This window comes from Sparus aurata, chromosome 19, assembly GCF_900880675.1.
Source record: "Sparus aurata chromosome 19, fSpaAur1.1, whole genome shotgun sequence".
NCBI classification, from domain to species: Eukaryota; Metazoa; Chordata; class Actinopteri; order Spariformes; family Sparidae; genus Sparus; species Sparus aurata.
Window position 1 is genome coordinate 5,551,454 of NC_044205.1, and position 16,975 is coordinate 5,568,428.

Genomic DNA, 16,975 nt, shown 5'->3' on the forward strand with positions numbered 1-16,975 from the left:
ATTTGGAGATCATTATACTGCTGAAACACCATGAGTTATTTGCCATCTACAGCATCAGCAACTAGGTGTTGGCTGACACCAGTCTACTAGGCTGGTTAAATTATTATAAATTCAAATGATTAACTTCCATAGTGGAGGTTAACAGCTGACAGGTGAACTCAGATAGTCTTAAAACTGTATTGACTGTAATAACACACGCGATTAAAATTACCAGCAACAAACAGTAGCAACCTAGTAGAGCCCAATGGCTTACTACTAATCCCTGACCATCGTAACATCGTGAGTTAAATTTTCCCCATTAGAGAGCCCCATTAAGTGGTGTGTCCCCTCAGAGTTGCTGTGGAGCAAGAGTTGATGTTGTTTGTGATATGTGGGGAGAAGGAACGATAAGAAGTGTGTTGCTGCTCAGTGCACTAACATTACGTCTCCTTGTCCTGTTTATTATTTTCTTATTAAACCAGCTCAGTTAGGTGAACCCCAGACACTCGGTTAAATTTTTGGCTGCAGTGTTTCTTTTCCCGTGGGCTGCTGTTTCTCTCAGTAATGTTGTTTTTACACACAATTGTCTTAGCTTAGCTTCCTTGGCTAGTCATCTGACGTCGTTTTATGCATATGAGGCTGAGCAAAGCTAAATTAGAGACGTCTGTCGTGGAGACGAGGATCCTTTTAAATCTGGCACAGGGATGCATTGTGGTGGATAGTTTCGTCTGCAGGATGAGACAGTTGGAGATTCATGTCAGATCAATTATAGGAAACGGCAGCAGATACAGTGGTGAGCTAATAAGCAACTGCTGCCCTACCACAACACTGAGGGGACATGCTGCCTCAAATTCTTAAACACAGTGTCACTGCAGAACGATGTTTGACTGTACACATCGTTATATGCCAATTCGGCAGACATAGCCAACCAAACCTACCATACGTCATGAAGTGTCAAGAGAACATGACTGAATCATTTTTTTGTGACTTACTTACTACATTTCCCTGTTGTGCATCTGTTCTTACGCTCATGCATGAGCAATCGTACTGTGCCAGACCACACCTCTTCCATGCTAGAGAACGGTATGGAGCGCTCACACTAGTCAAACAAACTGGACTTTAGAGGTCTAACGTAGGGCTGAACGATATGGACAAAATTTCATATCTCAATATTCATGCCAGATATCTCGATATCGATACGATACGATATGACTACGGGTTCGGTGAAAACCAAGCATATTTCAGAAAAATAAAGAGATTATTTTAAGCCATATACAAATGGTTGATAGAGAAATCTTTACCAAATAATCACAAACTCACTACAGAGACAAATATATTTGAAGTAACAACAGTAAAGGGAGAAGATCAAACGAATTATGTGCATTTTTACAAGATGAACGATGACATCCTTATCTGGAGAGAAAGAGTGAGAGTGAAGATCGAGACTCAGCAGATTCAGGTTATTGCTGGTAAAGTACCAGTGGAATTTAGAAAGACTAAGAAGTCAGAGAATTAATGGATCAAAACAGAGTAGACGGCAGCTATCTGGTCTCAAATTCACAGAGCAAGCGGCTGCAACTTCCGCTGGAAAAATATATAGCGGCTAGCGGCTAGCAGCTAGCTAGCGGCTAGCTACACATGAACATCCACAGATTCCGATTCCACTTTGTTGTCCGCCCGTCTCCGGATCTCCTCAGACCCGAACAGACTCGGTCCTGACTCGTTTAATCTCATTAATCCACAACAGTCAGTTTAGATGCACAGAACAGAACAGAACGGACCGAACCACCGGCAAAATCCCGGTCCAGATCGCGCTGCTGCAGGTATACATCCGCTTGTTTCTTCAGGTATGTCGTGGGCTTGAGCTCTGCAGTGATTGGCTCTGTTGCGCACGTGGCCACGGTGTGCAGTGATTGGCTCTGGTGCGCACGTGGCCACGGTGTGCAGTGATTGGCTCTGGTGCGCACGTGACTGTGGTTGCTCTGGTGGACAATGCTCGGCGGAATTTGTAAAGCATTTATGAAATAATTTATTCACGGTATCATTGCAGTCCAAACAAATGCTTAGATGCACACCACTGAACCACGCAGCAGCCATGTTGAAAGTCTCGGGTCAGTGTGCTCCTTATCCGCAGAGATATTTGACCAACAGACAAATACACACACACACACACACACACACACACACACACACACACACACACACACACAGAGATTCCTTGTATTTATAGTTAGATTATTGTTATGAGTAAACAAACTGCTGAGTTAATTGATGTTGATGTTCTATGTCATTTCAGTCACCCTGTCTAACATCACTCAGCTGGTGCTCAGCCACAACAAGCTCTCAGGTAAGCTGCCTCCTCCATCCTCTGCTCTCACGGACAACAGCGGTGAATTCAATCTGTGGAATTGTGACATCACTTTCTACAACAGGAGAGGAGCTATGTCAAATTTGTAGCAAGAATGCCTTCAGGATACCAACATATTTAACAGTAATTAATAGGTCTTAACAGGATTTAAGTTATTTAAGTCAGTTGGAGGTAGCAACTCAGTTCTTGACTTGCCCTAATAGTTCACACACACAATCCACATAATCTAGCTATTTGTTAATAATGGGTCTGTAACATTACACAACAAGCAATTTTGCATTTAAAAGATATCTCTTAGCCATCTTTTTGTAGACCTGACATCCTAAAGGCGGCTAAATTTGGATTGTAAGTGAAAGTCTAGTTAATGTATAACCCAGAAGTCACAATTTAAGGGACATTAATTGATTGCTAGTTGTGGGGAAGCCCTGACGAGTCGATTACAGAGTGCAGTAGAGTTCTGCAGCTCAAGGATGATAATGTATTCTTATTACTCCATAGAAATGCAATCAAAGTTCATATGTGTCTTGCCTACCAGTTTATAACAGTTATTATCGAGAGCTGACAGGGAAAAGAATGGAATTGAGCATTTCTGACCGCACTCGGTAATCGACTCGTCAATGCTTCCCCACAACGAGCAAGCTGCTGCAGGAGAGTGGTGAGTTTTGTTGTCCTTGAAATCCGGCAAAGCTAGCAGATGTTTGATGCCTTGAACTATGTGCTGGGACCCTATTTGTACTGTTGCTGGAGTTTGGTGCTGTTCTGAGCATTATATGTGGCTATGAGTGGCTTTTTGATGGCGGTTTCTTGGTGGAGGCATAGGCTGAAGTGTATTGTTATCGTGCGGTCATTTCTGAGGTTGCTAAAACTACATAAGCTAGCAGTGGGAAAACTTCATCTCTTGGGGGGGCTCTTACTCGGTGTCACGGTGTGTTAGACCATAGATTAAACTTACGCCGGAATATCCCTTTAACTGAGTTTCTAACAATGATAAAATGATGAAACATCTGGAGGCTGTCAGTCATTTTCAAAGAATAGAATTCTCAGAACAAACACTGTCAATAACCACATGTAGACCACCTGTAGGGATCCTCCTGGAGGCCTTAGTAAACTTAGTCTGTAATCACTCTGTGGGTTTTTTCCTCCTGAAAAACTATGACCTATGTGACACATCTTCTGTGCAGCAGATTGTGGGTCACAATAGAGAGAAAAGCATGCTGGTTTGGATATGATGCAACTGGATGTAGTAGAACATCCTGGTATTTTTGGCATACTGCAATTCACATACTTAGTATTGGCACATACTAAATCTTTTTCTGGCATACTAAATAGTATGGTACTATGGGTATTGAAATGCAGGGTAAGACGTTTGCCAAATTGCTCAGAGTTGTTGGTCCGGACTGTCACAAACTTTCTTCCACAGTCAACCTCAACCCCTCTGAACATTTATGGAGTCATACCATGAATCATCAGGCTTCACACAAAGTTTTGGCTTCCATGCAGCTTGAGTGCATTCTGTCAATAAAGCAAAAAGGAAACAAATCCAAGATATAGATAGATAGATAGATAGATAGATAGATTCAACTTTTCACTCAAATTGTTAAGGTGAGATTATAATTTGTAAAGAAAAAAGAGTATCACACTTAAAATAGAAATAGTAATCTTGACCTTACCCTAACCCTAGTGTTAAAGGAGAACTTCGGTCAATTTAAACATGCAGCTTCATTGCTCAAGCTACCCTTGACTTGCCAGTACCGAAGACGCAAAGACATTTGGTCCAACCATTACAGAGCTCCGTGAAAGGAGACTTAGCATTGACAGCTAACAGCATGGGGTCAGAACTTTACACTGTGTTTTAAGCGTCTTAACATGCTCCACATGTCACACCAAAAGTTATGCAACATCAGCATACACCTTAGCACACAGCACTGTAGCGTGTATGACTCAAACTGAATAAAAAAGTAGTTAAAACAGTGTGTTTGTGCAAGGAGCTACTTACCTGTTTGTTGACATCTGTGTCTTCCGGTAGCTAGACCAAACTAGTCAATCCGTCAAGCGTGCACTTACTCCCTCACTGGCGGAGACGGAAACGTAATCCAGCATTTTCGTGTTCATGTTCATAATGTACATGTCCATGTTACAGCCTGTCATGAGCCATGGGCCTTACAATAGCCTGTTAAGCCTGTTAAGTGCACACTCGATGGATATGCTAGTTTGGTCTAGCTACCGGAACACACGGCTGTCAACAAACAGGTAAGTAGCTCCTTGCACAAACACACTGTTTTAACTACTTTTTTAATTCATTTTGAGTCATACACGCTACAGTGCTGTGTGCTAAGGTGTCTGCTGATGTTGCATAACATTCGGTGTGAGATGTGGAGCATGTTAAGACGCTTAAAACACAGTGTAAAGTTATGACCCCATGTTGTTAGCTGTCAATGCTAAGTCTCCGTTCACGGAGCTCTGTAATGGTTGGACCAAATGTGTTCGCGTCTTCGGTACTGGCAAGTCAAGGGTAGCTTGAGCAATGAAGCTGCATGTTTAAATCGACCGAAGTTCTCCTTTAAACCACTTGATTTCTTGCAAATGATGTTGTAAACCTGAGCCAGCTCCATTAAGAGAGAGGGAGACTTGTATAGTCAGTGTTTTACTGAGGCTGTGAATTAATGTCATTTTCTTCTGTCAGATATTATTTCCTGTAGAACAGTAAGCAGCCTATGCATGTACAGAGTGGACATCGTCAATGACAGACAAGTGTTGTGTTGTAATTGTGTTTTGTACCAGCAGAGGTCACCACACACTCATTGACATGGTAACCTGTTTTAACTGTGCTATAAAACACTAAGATAATAGGGCATTTTGATTCCTACTTTATTCTTCCTTCTGGGGAAAGCATACCTCATAGTAAAGTATAAGACTCTGTCAGTGAACTGCAAAAAATAGGTTAGTACAAGGTGATTCAGAAGGTTTATTACAGAGATAAACCAGTTCTCTCTTCTCCTCTGAAATGGTGCCTTCTTTCTCCAGGCTTTCTTTTGTCTATGAGAACAATTAAAATCTGCAAATGTAGCACGTTTTCTCATGATTTTAGGTCAGTTTCATCTATTTTAAGTGGTCAAAGTGATTGTATTTTCATGATTTTAAATGACTTAATCTGTCCTGACTATCCCACTATTCACATTAGTATTAGAAATGAACAACTTTAGTTAAGTAAATTGCTTCTCCAAAAAAAATCAGATAAGATCTTGTTGAGGTGGACTTTTGATACCTTTTGAGTTGCACTTTTTCTGCACCGATTCAGTGACATGTTCACCTTGTCGTGTTTTCTAATCTGCTGCTGGTGATGAAAAGATTACACACATCTCACTCTGCTAGGTTATTTATAGCCCAGATCAGACAGAAATGGGGATAACATAATTGGCGTAGTTACTCACCTGCAGGCTCAGTAACCCCAGCCTTGTAAAGTAAATCTCAGCTGCCCCACACTGTCAGCAACCCCTTAAAAGTAGCAGGAAATATAACCGTGTGTTTGTTGTATCTGTCCCTCTCATCCAGTCACATAAATACAACAGCAAGTTTTAAGGCATGTTTTCACCAGTGTCCATTTGTAAGTTGGTTGGTTAGTTTGTCAGCAGGGTTACACATAAACTACTGGATGGATTTCAGCATCAACATTTGATGAGGATCCAGATGAAGGGAAAGATCCAGGATTTTTTTCTCTTTCTTTAACATTGTGAGATAACATGTTCAACATTTTTGTTCATTTCCGGGGGAATAATTCTTATTCTTAGAATTTCTCTATCTATCTATAAATGCACAGAATCTCTGTCTGTGTGTGTGTGTGTGTGTGTGAGTGTTCTCACCTGGGATCAATTAAGTATCTGATTCCTGATTCCCATGTCTAATTGATACAGACTAAAAACTCACTCATACCCTTTTTTGGCCATTTTTCTTCATGTTGAAATTTTTGTTAGCTAGCTTTAATCTGTTCAGGTTCTTTTTTTCCTTACTGCCACAGAAATTGTACACCCTAGTCAATCAAGTCATATCAAATCAACATGTGCAATGTTTTCTCAGTGGAATATTCGTTCAAATATACTGTGCAATTTAACCTCTAATTCTGTCATGCGTGCATAAACATGGTATCATGGTAATGACACTCAATTTGGTGGACCGTCAAAAATGTGCAAAAAACTGATTGAGAGTGGGTAGGAGTAAGGCGCATGGGCTGGATTGGAATTGGGCCAAAATACCACCTATCATATCATATGCAGAGCTTTTCCTGGCACCAAATTAGGTGGTAGTGGTATGTGAATCACTGCCACCACCCTATATGGGCAGGCAAAGGCAGCGCAAAATAATTTTCAGCAGAACAGGAAGTCACACACAGAAAAAACAACAACATAACATCCTGTTGATTTTCATAACGAAACACTCCGTGTTGATGCCAGCACACCAAACATCTAGCACTTATCCAAAACTTTATCCCTGACCTGCCTGGTGTGTTCCTTGGGCTTCATGATGCTGTTTGTTCACTAATGTTCTCTAACAAACCCTGAGGGCTTCACAAAACAGCTGTATTTACACCAAGGTTAGATTATACATAGGTGGACTCCAGTTACTAATTATGTGGCTTCTGAAGGCAATTCATTGCACTGGATTTTTAGGGATATCAGTGTAAAGGGGGCTGAATACTTTTGCATGCCACACTTTTCAGTTTTTTATTTGTAAAAAAAAATTGAAAACCATGCTTCATTTTCCTTCCACTCCACAATTATGCACCACTTTGTGTTGGTCTATCACATACAATCCCAATACAATACATTTACGTCTGTGGTTGTAACGTGACAAAATGTGGAAAAGTTCAAGGGGTATGAATACTTTTGCAAGCCACTGTAGTACTGCATGCATTTTTTAAATTTCAGAATGTATTTTATATAACCAGCACTGAGCCCGCTAGCTCAATGCTAACACATAAGGGAAATTCCAATTAATGCGCTAATGGGTATTACGTTACTACTGTGATGAAAGGAAATTTTTCAAACAATACGCTTTTAATGACCAAATAAATATGTAGTACAGCAAGACGTTACACTTACAAACTGACTGACATGTGATGTGTATTGTTACTGGAAATATGACTCATGATATTGTCTATAGAACTGTTATCATTTCAGATGTGAACAGCACCCAACCTTATTCATGTACAGCTGCAGAGGTTTTCTTTTCAAACAGAACACCATACAAACTGATAATCCAGCAGCTCCCCAGGTCACACTGACACACAACATTGCTTAGGAGGCCATATGGAAATCAATATCATACACTGTATGGAGGACCTTTGTGTAAAAGTTTGTCTGTCCACCTGGGTAGGGAGTTGTGGTGGTCTATTAATTGATCTTTTCAGTGGTCCACAGAAAGAGAGGCCAGCTAAATGAAATTGATTTCTGACATCCTCCATGAACCAGTGGGACCTTTAAAACCAGCAACTATTTACTGACTCTCACAGACATCACAAACCATCCATCTGTTGGCTGTACTATAACCACTGGCACCATCACCTGGCCTGCAAAGCTACTGTGGTCCCTGTTTCACTGCATCAACACTTAACAGTTTGAATGTCCTCAACCAACCTGCAACAGGCTTACATGAAATAAAGATGTTTGTTAATTATATTGCTATAAGCCTCATTTAAATTTCCTGGCAGGTCTCACTTTCAGCTGGTAACCTGTCACCAGACTTAGGAACGGATACAATATTACAACAAATCCTATTAGAACCGTTTAATATTAGTCCATTTCTGTATTACAAGTAATTGTTACTGCAACACATTGCTTTTGTTCTGTGTTACCCCCAATTCTGAGGGTGACACAAAGTAAAGACTGTTCTTGTTCTTTGTTTCGTGCTAATTTTTGTGGCAGTCCTGGTCTGATTCGCCACCTACATCTACAAATTCATACGATTTATACAGTATGTTATGTGTTTATTTCACATCTTAACAAGTACGAAGTAGAAACAAAAAAATCACAGTTGTATTTCTTTACACACACACACTCATTCACACACACTGCTCATCTGATATAGTATCAGTATGCGCAGAAGTCACCTCTCAAACACTCATCGTCCTGGCAGCATTCAGGTCAGGGCCTGGTTGGTTTACTCTTCCTTCCACTGGTTCCATCTCTCGTCTTCCATTGATCAGCCTGATAATCCGATAAACGTCCTGCTCTTTGTTATCAGCCTATTGATCTGTGGCTGCCTCTGTGGCTGCACACCGTGGAGTAATAAAACTATAAATGAAAGTGAAGAGAGACACTTTAATATCTGTGCTGTCTAAATGTCAACATGTAGAGCTATGACCAGCACAGCAGCTAATATAGTTTAGTAATTATATGAGGTTAGTTAACAGCCTGCGGCTTATGATGATGAGCTAGTTACTGATGCTGCTGATGAGTGCTAACTGGTGTGATGTGATGTATTAGTTGTAGAGAAACATTTTGGAGAAGTGTATGTGTGTATTTGTGTATGTGTGTGTGTTTTATTTGCTCTCTTCTGTGTGTGTTTTCCAGTGGTGCCTGCTAACATCTCTGAGCTGAAGAATGTGGAGGTCCTAAACATGTTCAATAACCAGATTGAAGAGCTGCCTACTCAGCTCAGCAGTCTACAGAAGCTGAAACACCTCAACCTTGGGTATGTCCAATGTTGCCATCAATGTTCCTCTAAAACATGCATATTCATAATAATAACAATAATAATAATAATAATAATATTCTTCTTATTATTATTGTTATTGTTATTGTTATTGTTATTATTATTATTATATATTAAAAACTTTAATGCTCAAATTGAGCCTGTTATTAGTACTAGTGCAGTGCCCATACAAAGCATGCTGTTGGGCAAAGATGATCTATATCAATAGGCTGCCTTGATAATATCTAACATGTTGACAACGTGGAGCAGCTGATGTTGCTGCCAAGAACGGTTTTAATACAGTCTCTGTGAGTAATAGAACAAGCAAGAGCTGTTAGATGAAGAGCTGAAGGAGACACACTGCACAGCTCCAGCTAGGTCACCAACCTAGCCCCCACGAAGAATGTCAAGCCCTGAAGCCAGTTTTCGTGGTGGACAGACTGTGAAATAACTAGAGATGCACCGATCAGGATTTTTGGGGCCGATCACCGATCACCAAAAGCAGTATCTGCCGATCCCGATATTGCCGATCACCGATCACAGTGTCAAATCCATAAATTCTTCTATATTGTTGTCTTGTGTAACTTTCATATATTTAATTAATGATTTTTCTTACACAACATTGACATTGTATTATTAAGTATAAAAATTAGGAGATGAGAAAGTATCATGAATTGACCACCGTTTTATTGCAGACTAAGGCAATATGCAATATTTCACTAATATTTCTAGAGACTCTCTTAGAGACAACTTGGACTCAGCTTACATAGAGTAACTGTAGCTTACTAGTGGGAATGCATGCAGTCAGGGTGGGAATTTTGTCATTTTAGGGGCAAGTCCATTTGGCCTGCACACATGACAGGGCACAAAGGCCACTGGGTAAAATGTGTTGATTTACCTTTCAGACTGATACCATAACATCCTAATTTATAATTAGACATGGATTATGTATTAAAACATTTTTTTAATACCAATATCAAGTTAATGTTACATTACAAAACAGTTTTTTTAAGTAGGGTTAGGGTGAGTTGAGTTTTGTGACACTACACTGAATATTAGTGTTATTGAATATTTCTCCTAATAGAAATTCCCCAAAATTATGGCAAAGCACATTTTTTCCAAACAAAAAATCTGTAGAATAACCAGCAGGAGACCACTGATGTGTGGAATGATTTTGGTGACACTACACTCTGAATAATAGTGAAGTTACTGAATATTTTTTGTAGTTTCTCTTTTCAGTGTTGCACTTTGTAGACGGTCCCTGCGCCCTCGTCTCACAGCCGGCTGATCATACAGACCAGAGTTAATGTCCAGACGCTCGTTTTGATTAACATACGGTTGGAGCTCGTTGTCTTCCTCACTACGGTAGGAAAGAGCCGTCAGTTGTGTTTTAACAAGGTTTCACTTATGAGTTATTGATCCGGGAAGTTCGAATCTGTGAATATATTTCCAACTTTACTGGACTAAATTCTACCACATAAGTCAGTTACGTATCATGTCAAAACCGGCTGCGCTCGCTCGCTGTGCTGTAAGTTTCGTTGTTCAGTTTGAGAAGCTGCTGCTGTTTGAGAGACTTTCACGTGAGATCATCGTGATGATGAGACTCCACCTGCACGAACCGCGGACTCACTGAAGTTACTGTGAGTGACTACTGTGCACTCAGGTGGCTGTAATTAAAGGCAAGCTCGCTACGCTGACCGGGCCAGGGGCACAGAGGCCACTGTGGCTCTACGATGAGTTTTTTTTTCACGCTGCATCAAGGCCAAAGTGCGGGGCACTAAATTCCCACCCTGCATGCAGTCAGTGCACTGTCTCTATATTGAAACGTCATCTGATCGGCCTGATTTGATCTATTTTGAGAACTCCGATCAAAACCGATAGGGGCATTATCGGCCGATTGCGATCGGTTGCCGATCGATCGGTGCATCTCTAGAAATAACATGGTCACATGATGCACTGCAGCCCAAAAAGGCCTTTTCCCAGCTAACATTGTGAAAGAAGAGTCTAAAGTGGTGGGTATATTATATTTAGCATTTCCACCCCCTCAAAATGACCCGTTTTACTATCATATTGTGAGTCATTTCGTCCAATAACATTTGGCAGAACAGCTGCCCGATAAAATTATTTGATCGTCATTCAAGTTAGCCGGGGGCTAAACCTTAAGTAAGCTGGGTCCGTTGAAAGATGCGCACACTTCTATGGGCCAAGTGGAAGTGGAAGTGTGAAGTAGATTGGATGGTTCTCGAGATAGACGAATAACGCTTAATACACTGAAAACATCACTCAAAAAATGAAGAGGACACCTAATCGTCACCGCATAACACCAAGTCAGTTAAACTTCAGGGGTATCAATCTGTCCATTTAGGCAGCACAAGTGATTCTGAATCAGTTTAACCTGTTTTGCAGCAGATGAAAGTAACAACAGGTGCAGAGGAAAAACAAGAGAACCCAACAAAAATCTGCTGATTTTTCACGTGGTGGCCACAGACAATTGCACTCTCCTTAACCTTCCTGACTGATTCTGTTGTGTTCTGCTCGTGTTCTTGTCACTAGTGGTAGCACAAGGCTGTACCTGCAGCCCAATCAGGTGACACAGGTTGTCCAGCTCCTCCAAGATGGCACATTCATATGAGCAGGAAAGCGAAGAGCTGGACAGGGGGATAGTGGCTGTGCCAATAACCGGGACTGTGACCTGTAGTTTCCCTGGTAAATACACTGCATACTACTTGGCTGTTGCAGTCCCTCCTGACTGGCTGGCTGCTTTTCCTGGATCATACTCCTCTCTTTGTTAGTCTCTGGGCGAGAGAGACTGGAAAGAATGATGAGCGGCTCTGTGGCAAACGCTTTATTGCTGAAACCAAGTCATCCAAGCTGTGTTTGAATGGAGAGGCTGCCCTCCCTGCAGGCACACAGCCTGTCCGCTCTCTCTCACACGGAGACTCTGTTGCGAGGAGGACTCTGTGTTTGAAGGGGCAATCAGCTTCACACAGACCATCTATAAATGTGAATGCTCACCACGACGTAGGCCACTGGTGTAGATTACTGCATTGGCTCTGCATAGAGCCTACGTGAACCACAAATCTGCCTTTATTATAACACCAAAAGCCAAGCTTGGTGGAGGACTTAAAAGTTCGAGATTCTTCTGTAGTCCATTTCATTTTAGCTACAGCTTTTTTTTTTGCAAGTTTAACTCTTTTTCTTTTGGTGTGCATTTCCATTGCAGGTTTGCATATTTCCTATAAAGTGGCATTAAAAAGGTCTTTAAAAGTCTTCAATTTAACTTTATGTCTGTAGACACCCTGATCTGCCTCTTTGGGAAGAAGAGGAGGAGCACTTTCAGAGCCCTACAAAGTGACTTCCAGCAGGCTACTGGTGTGCATGTTACCCACCAAACTGTGAGAAACAGGGGGGCATGAAGGCCCGATGTCAACTAATCGACCTAATCGTTATGCTAGAAAGAGGCAGAGAGAGAAGTTCTAGTGAAAATGAAAGTTGTATTTTGTATTGCAGAAAATTCAAGTATTCCACTGTGACATGTTACACTTTATAGAATGACACTTTATATACTTAACAAGAAAATGTTGACAAAAGAAGAACAAATAACTGGCTGTCATTGAAGAAAACAGCTGTCAAGGGCACAGATGACAAACATTAGAAATTAAACATTCAAACAATAATTTCAGCATTCAATTAGTACTACTTATTTTACTACTCTTTTTATATTTGACTACCGTATTCATTCCAGCAGCTATAATGTAATCCCTAAGCATTAATACACACATGTACACGCATGCACCTTCTCTTTGTCATTTTCTGTAGATCTGTCGTGGAGCCGTACAGTATACTGTTCAGTTGCCTGTTGTTCATTTACTGCTGCCCCTCAGCCAGGCTTGCATACTGTCTGATATTCCTTTTTCCTACATAAACACACAAAAACACAGACACATACACACTTCAAGCTTTACCTAAGGCACTAGATTCCTTATTCAATCCCTGTAGTCTCCACAGTGTCACCCAAATTGCCCCCTCAAGCTCTTAGGCTCAGATTGGGGTACAGCAGATATTTTGAACCTCTGAGCCTTTTTGGTTGATTTGGTTCATAAGTCTGTAAGACAAGACAGAAACCAAATCAGTGGGTCAGACAGTTGTTGCTTTAAAGATTGTGTAACTGCAGGCTTAATCAGACTCCTGAGGAAACACTCTTCATTTGCTTTTACAGTGGTGTATCACCAGCAATCTTAATATAAATTATACTCAGATACGCAACAATCAGTGCTCCAAAGAGCTGTCATTCATTATGTTTGTGTAATACAAAAAAAGTGTGCGTATGCATGTGTGTAACAGATTGCTGAGGTAGGGTCAGTCCTCACCCGTTAAATAGAAATGCTTTATGTGTGTGTTTCTGAGTGCAGATTCACACAGGCAGGGCGTCAGTGACAGACGGATTAGAGGGGGAGCATTGGTGTGTATTGATCTACAGACAAACATCATCTGGATAGTGTAAGCCTCAAACTACTATTCAGACTGTGCATTCACTTTTCATCGGCTGTTTATTTTTCTGTTTTTGAGCTGCTTATTTGGTCACTGACATGACTGATTAGTCCACAGGGACAAGTAACACAAACATGACCACAAGTCTGACCACAATATTTAGGGGTAGTGGTACACAGTTCTTAAATAGATTAGATTAAATTAAATTTTGTTCTTATAAAAAAAACTAGTTTAGGTAAATGCTGCAAAGCTGTTTTGCTATGAAGATCCAGAAATGTTAGTGGACTATGAAACTTCACCTGACTTTCCTTCAGCATGGGGGTGAGTGAATATTGAATGCATTTTCATTTGCGGGGAACCAATTCTTTAATCCACAAAGATATTTTCACCCATATTTCACACAAAATATATATTAAAATATGGACCACAATATTTAAAGATACACCAGTACTTAAAATCGCTGTAAAACATATTACTGATAAATTATATTTTTACTCTGTTCATGTCAAAACAGGGCAAGTGTGATCTAATCTAATAAAATAAACAGCATGGCTTAGAGAGCTTGCCATTCCGTTTCCTCTGACCATCTTATGTGTGTGTGTGTGTGTGTGTGTGTGTGTGTGTGTGTGAATGTTGGTTTTAAGGATAAAGCTGACATTTCTTTCTGTATTTCTCTCACTGTCAACAAATCCAATGAAAAGATCATAGTCAACAATGTGTAAATTGCTGAAAATGCTTGGTTTTCCAATTTTAGTATACGTGTAACCAAAGTTACACAAAATGCTTGGTTTTCATAATGTGTTGTCCAACCGCATGAAAAAGGCAAGAGGCACAGAATGAAAAGTGGCTGTCGTTAAGAGAGCTGAAACGTAATAAATGTAGCAAATGAGGATATGATTTCACACTTTCCAACAATGTCTCCTTAACGACGGTAAGTTCAGACACCTCCATGATGTGAGGAAGGGTTCTGCTCTGTCTGTCTGCCCTCTCACCGAGCCAACACTTACGCAAAATGTCATGCGGCAACTTGTAATACGGTTAAAATAAGCCTCTAGAAATAATAAGTATGTTTTCACCCCTGAACATTTGGCAATTTGTTACATGTCTGTTTGTGCAGTCAAAGGACAGGCAATCATTCTGTTCCAACACAGACACACACAGCAGAAATATAGATGTGTATATATACATCTGTCAGCTTGTATTCACACATTTACAGTTACCAAGTTACTACGCTGCAGCCAGACTATTAACCAATACCCATCTCAGATCCCACATCACACCTATTCTTGCTTCCCTTCATTGGCTCCCAGTAAACTACAGAATAGACTTTAAGACACTACTTCTCACTTACAAGGCCCTTCATGGTCTTGCCCCTCCCTACATTGCTGAACTCCTACACCCTTACTCCACCTCTAGACCACTCAGATCCTCCGACCTAGGCCTCCTATCTATACCCCGGTCCCTCCTCAAATCTAAGGGTGACTGCGCCTTTGCCGTCCGGGCCCCATCCCTCTGGAACAATCTACCCTATTCTGTCAAATCAGCTGAATCACTAAATGTCTTCAAAAAACTTCCTAAAACCCATCTCTATCGTCTTGCATTTCCTACGACTGAACTGTCATCTTTCTTGGCAAATATTTGTTCATGTATGTTTGTTTTACTTTATCTTGTTGTTTACTTTTATGCTCGTTTTTTATTATGTTTTTACTTATGTATTATGTTTACTGTACCCTGTACAGCACTTTGCAAACTTTGATTTGAAAAAAGTGCTATATAAATAAAAACTTACTTACTTACTGACTTACTTACTTACTACAGTGCACATAATTGCATACACTGTTAATGAACATGTTAACTTGTTAAATTTTTACCTGCACCCAGAGCCCCCACATTTTTGCTGGCAAAATTCCCCTGAAGCATGCCATCTGGCTTCTGTCTCGGGGTTGTTTTGTTTGCATTTCGTACCAAGGCAGTGCTGATCAGATATAAACCTTGATCCTCTTCATTGTCTCTACCTGTTACAAGTTGACTGCTTTACTGTTTCCTGTTTCAAAATGGACTCCAAGTCAAAACCAATCTGAGGGTCAAATATCCAAATGAAGAAGCACACATTGACTGTATGGGTACTTAACTATTTTCTCAAAGAGCAGAAGTAATTACAGTTCGAGAGAAAGTAGGACAGGCATCTTAAAATTGAACTGGCATGAAGTTACTGCTGTCGTGTCTGCATCATGACATCAACGCCTTGAAATATCCTGAATGCTGGTTTTATTGATTAAAGATTTGAGTTGGCTGTTATTTCTACAATTGAAATGGTGTTTATGGAATAATTATTACACTCCACTACAAATACAGAAGTGCAAGTAGGCAAGTAACACTGCTGAGTTTGAGTATGACAGATGCAAACATTTTGAAAAATTTGCCATACGTTCCTATTAAAAAAAAGTTTTTCTACTGGGCTCGACACATTAAAAAAATGATAATTTAGAACTGATGAAATGGAGCACCAGAAGAAAAAAAAATTATTCTCACTTGCCCCATCATGGACAAGGTACTTTATTTTTCTGTTATGTTTAATCACGTTTGTGTACTTCTTTTTTCCCCCCTCTGAATTGTAATTGAAGGCATCAAAAGCCTCTTATGAAGTGCACTGTACAGTGAGGCTTGTGTTTGTGATGTATGTTTTGTATGTGTCTTTGTGAGCACAGTATGAACCGCCTGAGCAGCTTGCCCAGAGGATTTGGTTCGTTGCCAGCTCTGGAAGTGTTAGACCTCACCTACAACAACCTGAACCAGAGCTCCCTGCCTGGAAACTTCTTCTACCTAAGTAAGTTTGCACTAACACATGCTTGCAAGTGCTTGGAAACAGACAGACACACACACAAAAGCAAACACACACAGATTCACACTCATCTGCCCCTAAGTTGTGTTTATCATAGGATAAAGGACAAATTATTAGTTCACAATCTATTATTATGATGACTACAACTACTACAACCACTGCTACCACTGGCTGTCCCTGTGGGTCAGTCAGAGTTACTAGTGTTACACAGTGTTTAGGTATACACCAGTTACACTACTTGCCCAGTGCCCCCACCGTTGTTTTTACAGCCCCTACAATAATTTACTGAAGATGTGTGTTATGTGCATCATCAGGGCCAGCAGCAGAGTCACAGCAGAGAGTAGCAAGAATCACATTTTACCTATTACTTCACAAAAGTATAGAGAGTTGACTTACAAGACAGTGGTGAAGGAATTGTTGTCAAAGGGGGAAAAAAAACCCTTCTGGTTGTCAGTATTTAAGATTTAAACCAAGTGCTTTAATAATGAACCGGATGTTGTTATTGAAGGAAAAGGACTTGGTTACCTCACTGAGAAGATGGAGATGTGCAGCCTATCTGCAGATCTTCATCAAACAGCTACTTCTTACTGCATTACTCCCGCAAACTG

The 16,975-nt window shown here is 40.5% G+C and overlaps 1 protein-coding gene across 1 annotated transcript in view; it reads left to right on the forward strand.

Annotated features, from left to right (window-relative positions):
- The window catches only part of rsu1 (Ras suppressor protein 1), a 73,202-nt gene that overhangs the window by 2,523 nt on the left and 53,704 nt on the right, over nt 1-16,975 (forward strand). The window contains exons 2-4 of the mRNA XM_030398701.1: nt 2,276-2,326; nt 8,914-9,034; nt 16,234-16,352. Coding sequence (XP_030254561.1) covers nt 2,276-2,326; nt 8,914-9,034; nt 16,234-16,352 — 291 coding nt within the window. The remainder of the gene's footprint in view (nt 1-2,275; nt 2,327-8,913; nt 9,035-16,233; nt 16,353-16,975) is intronic.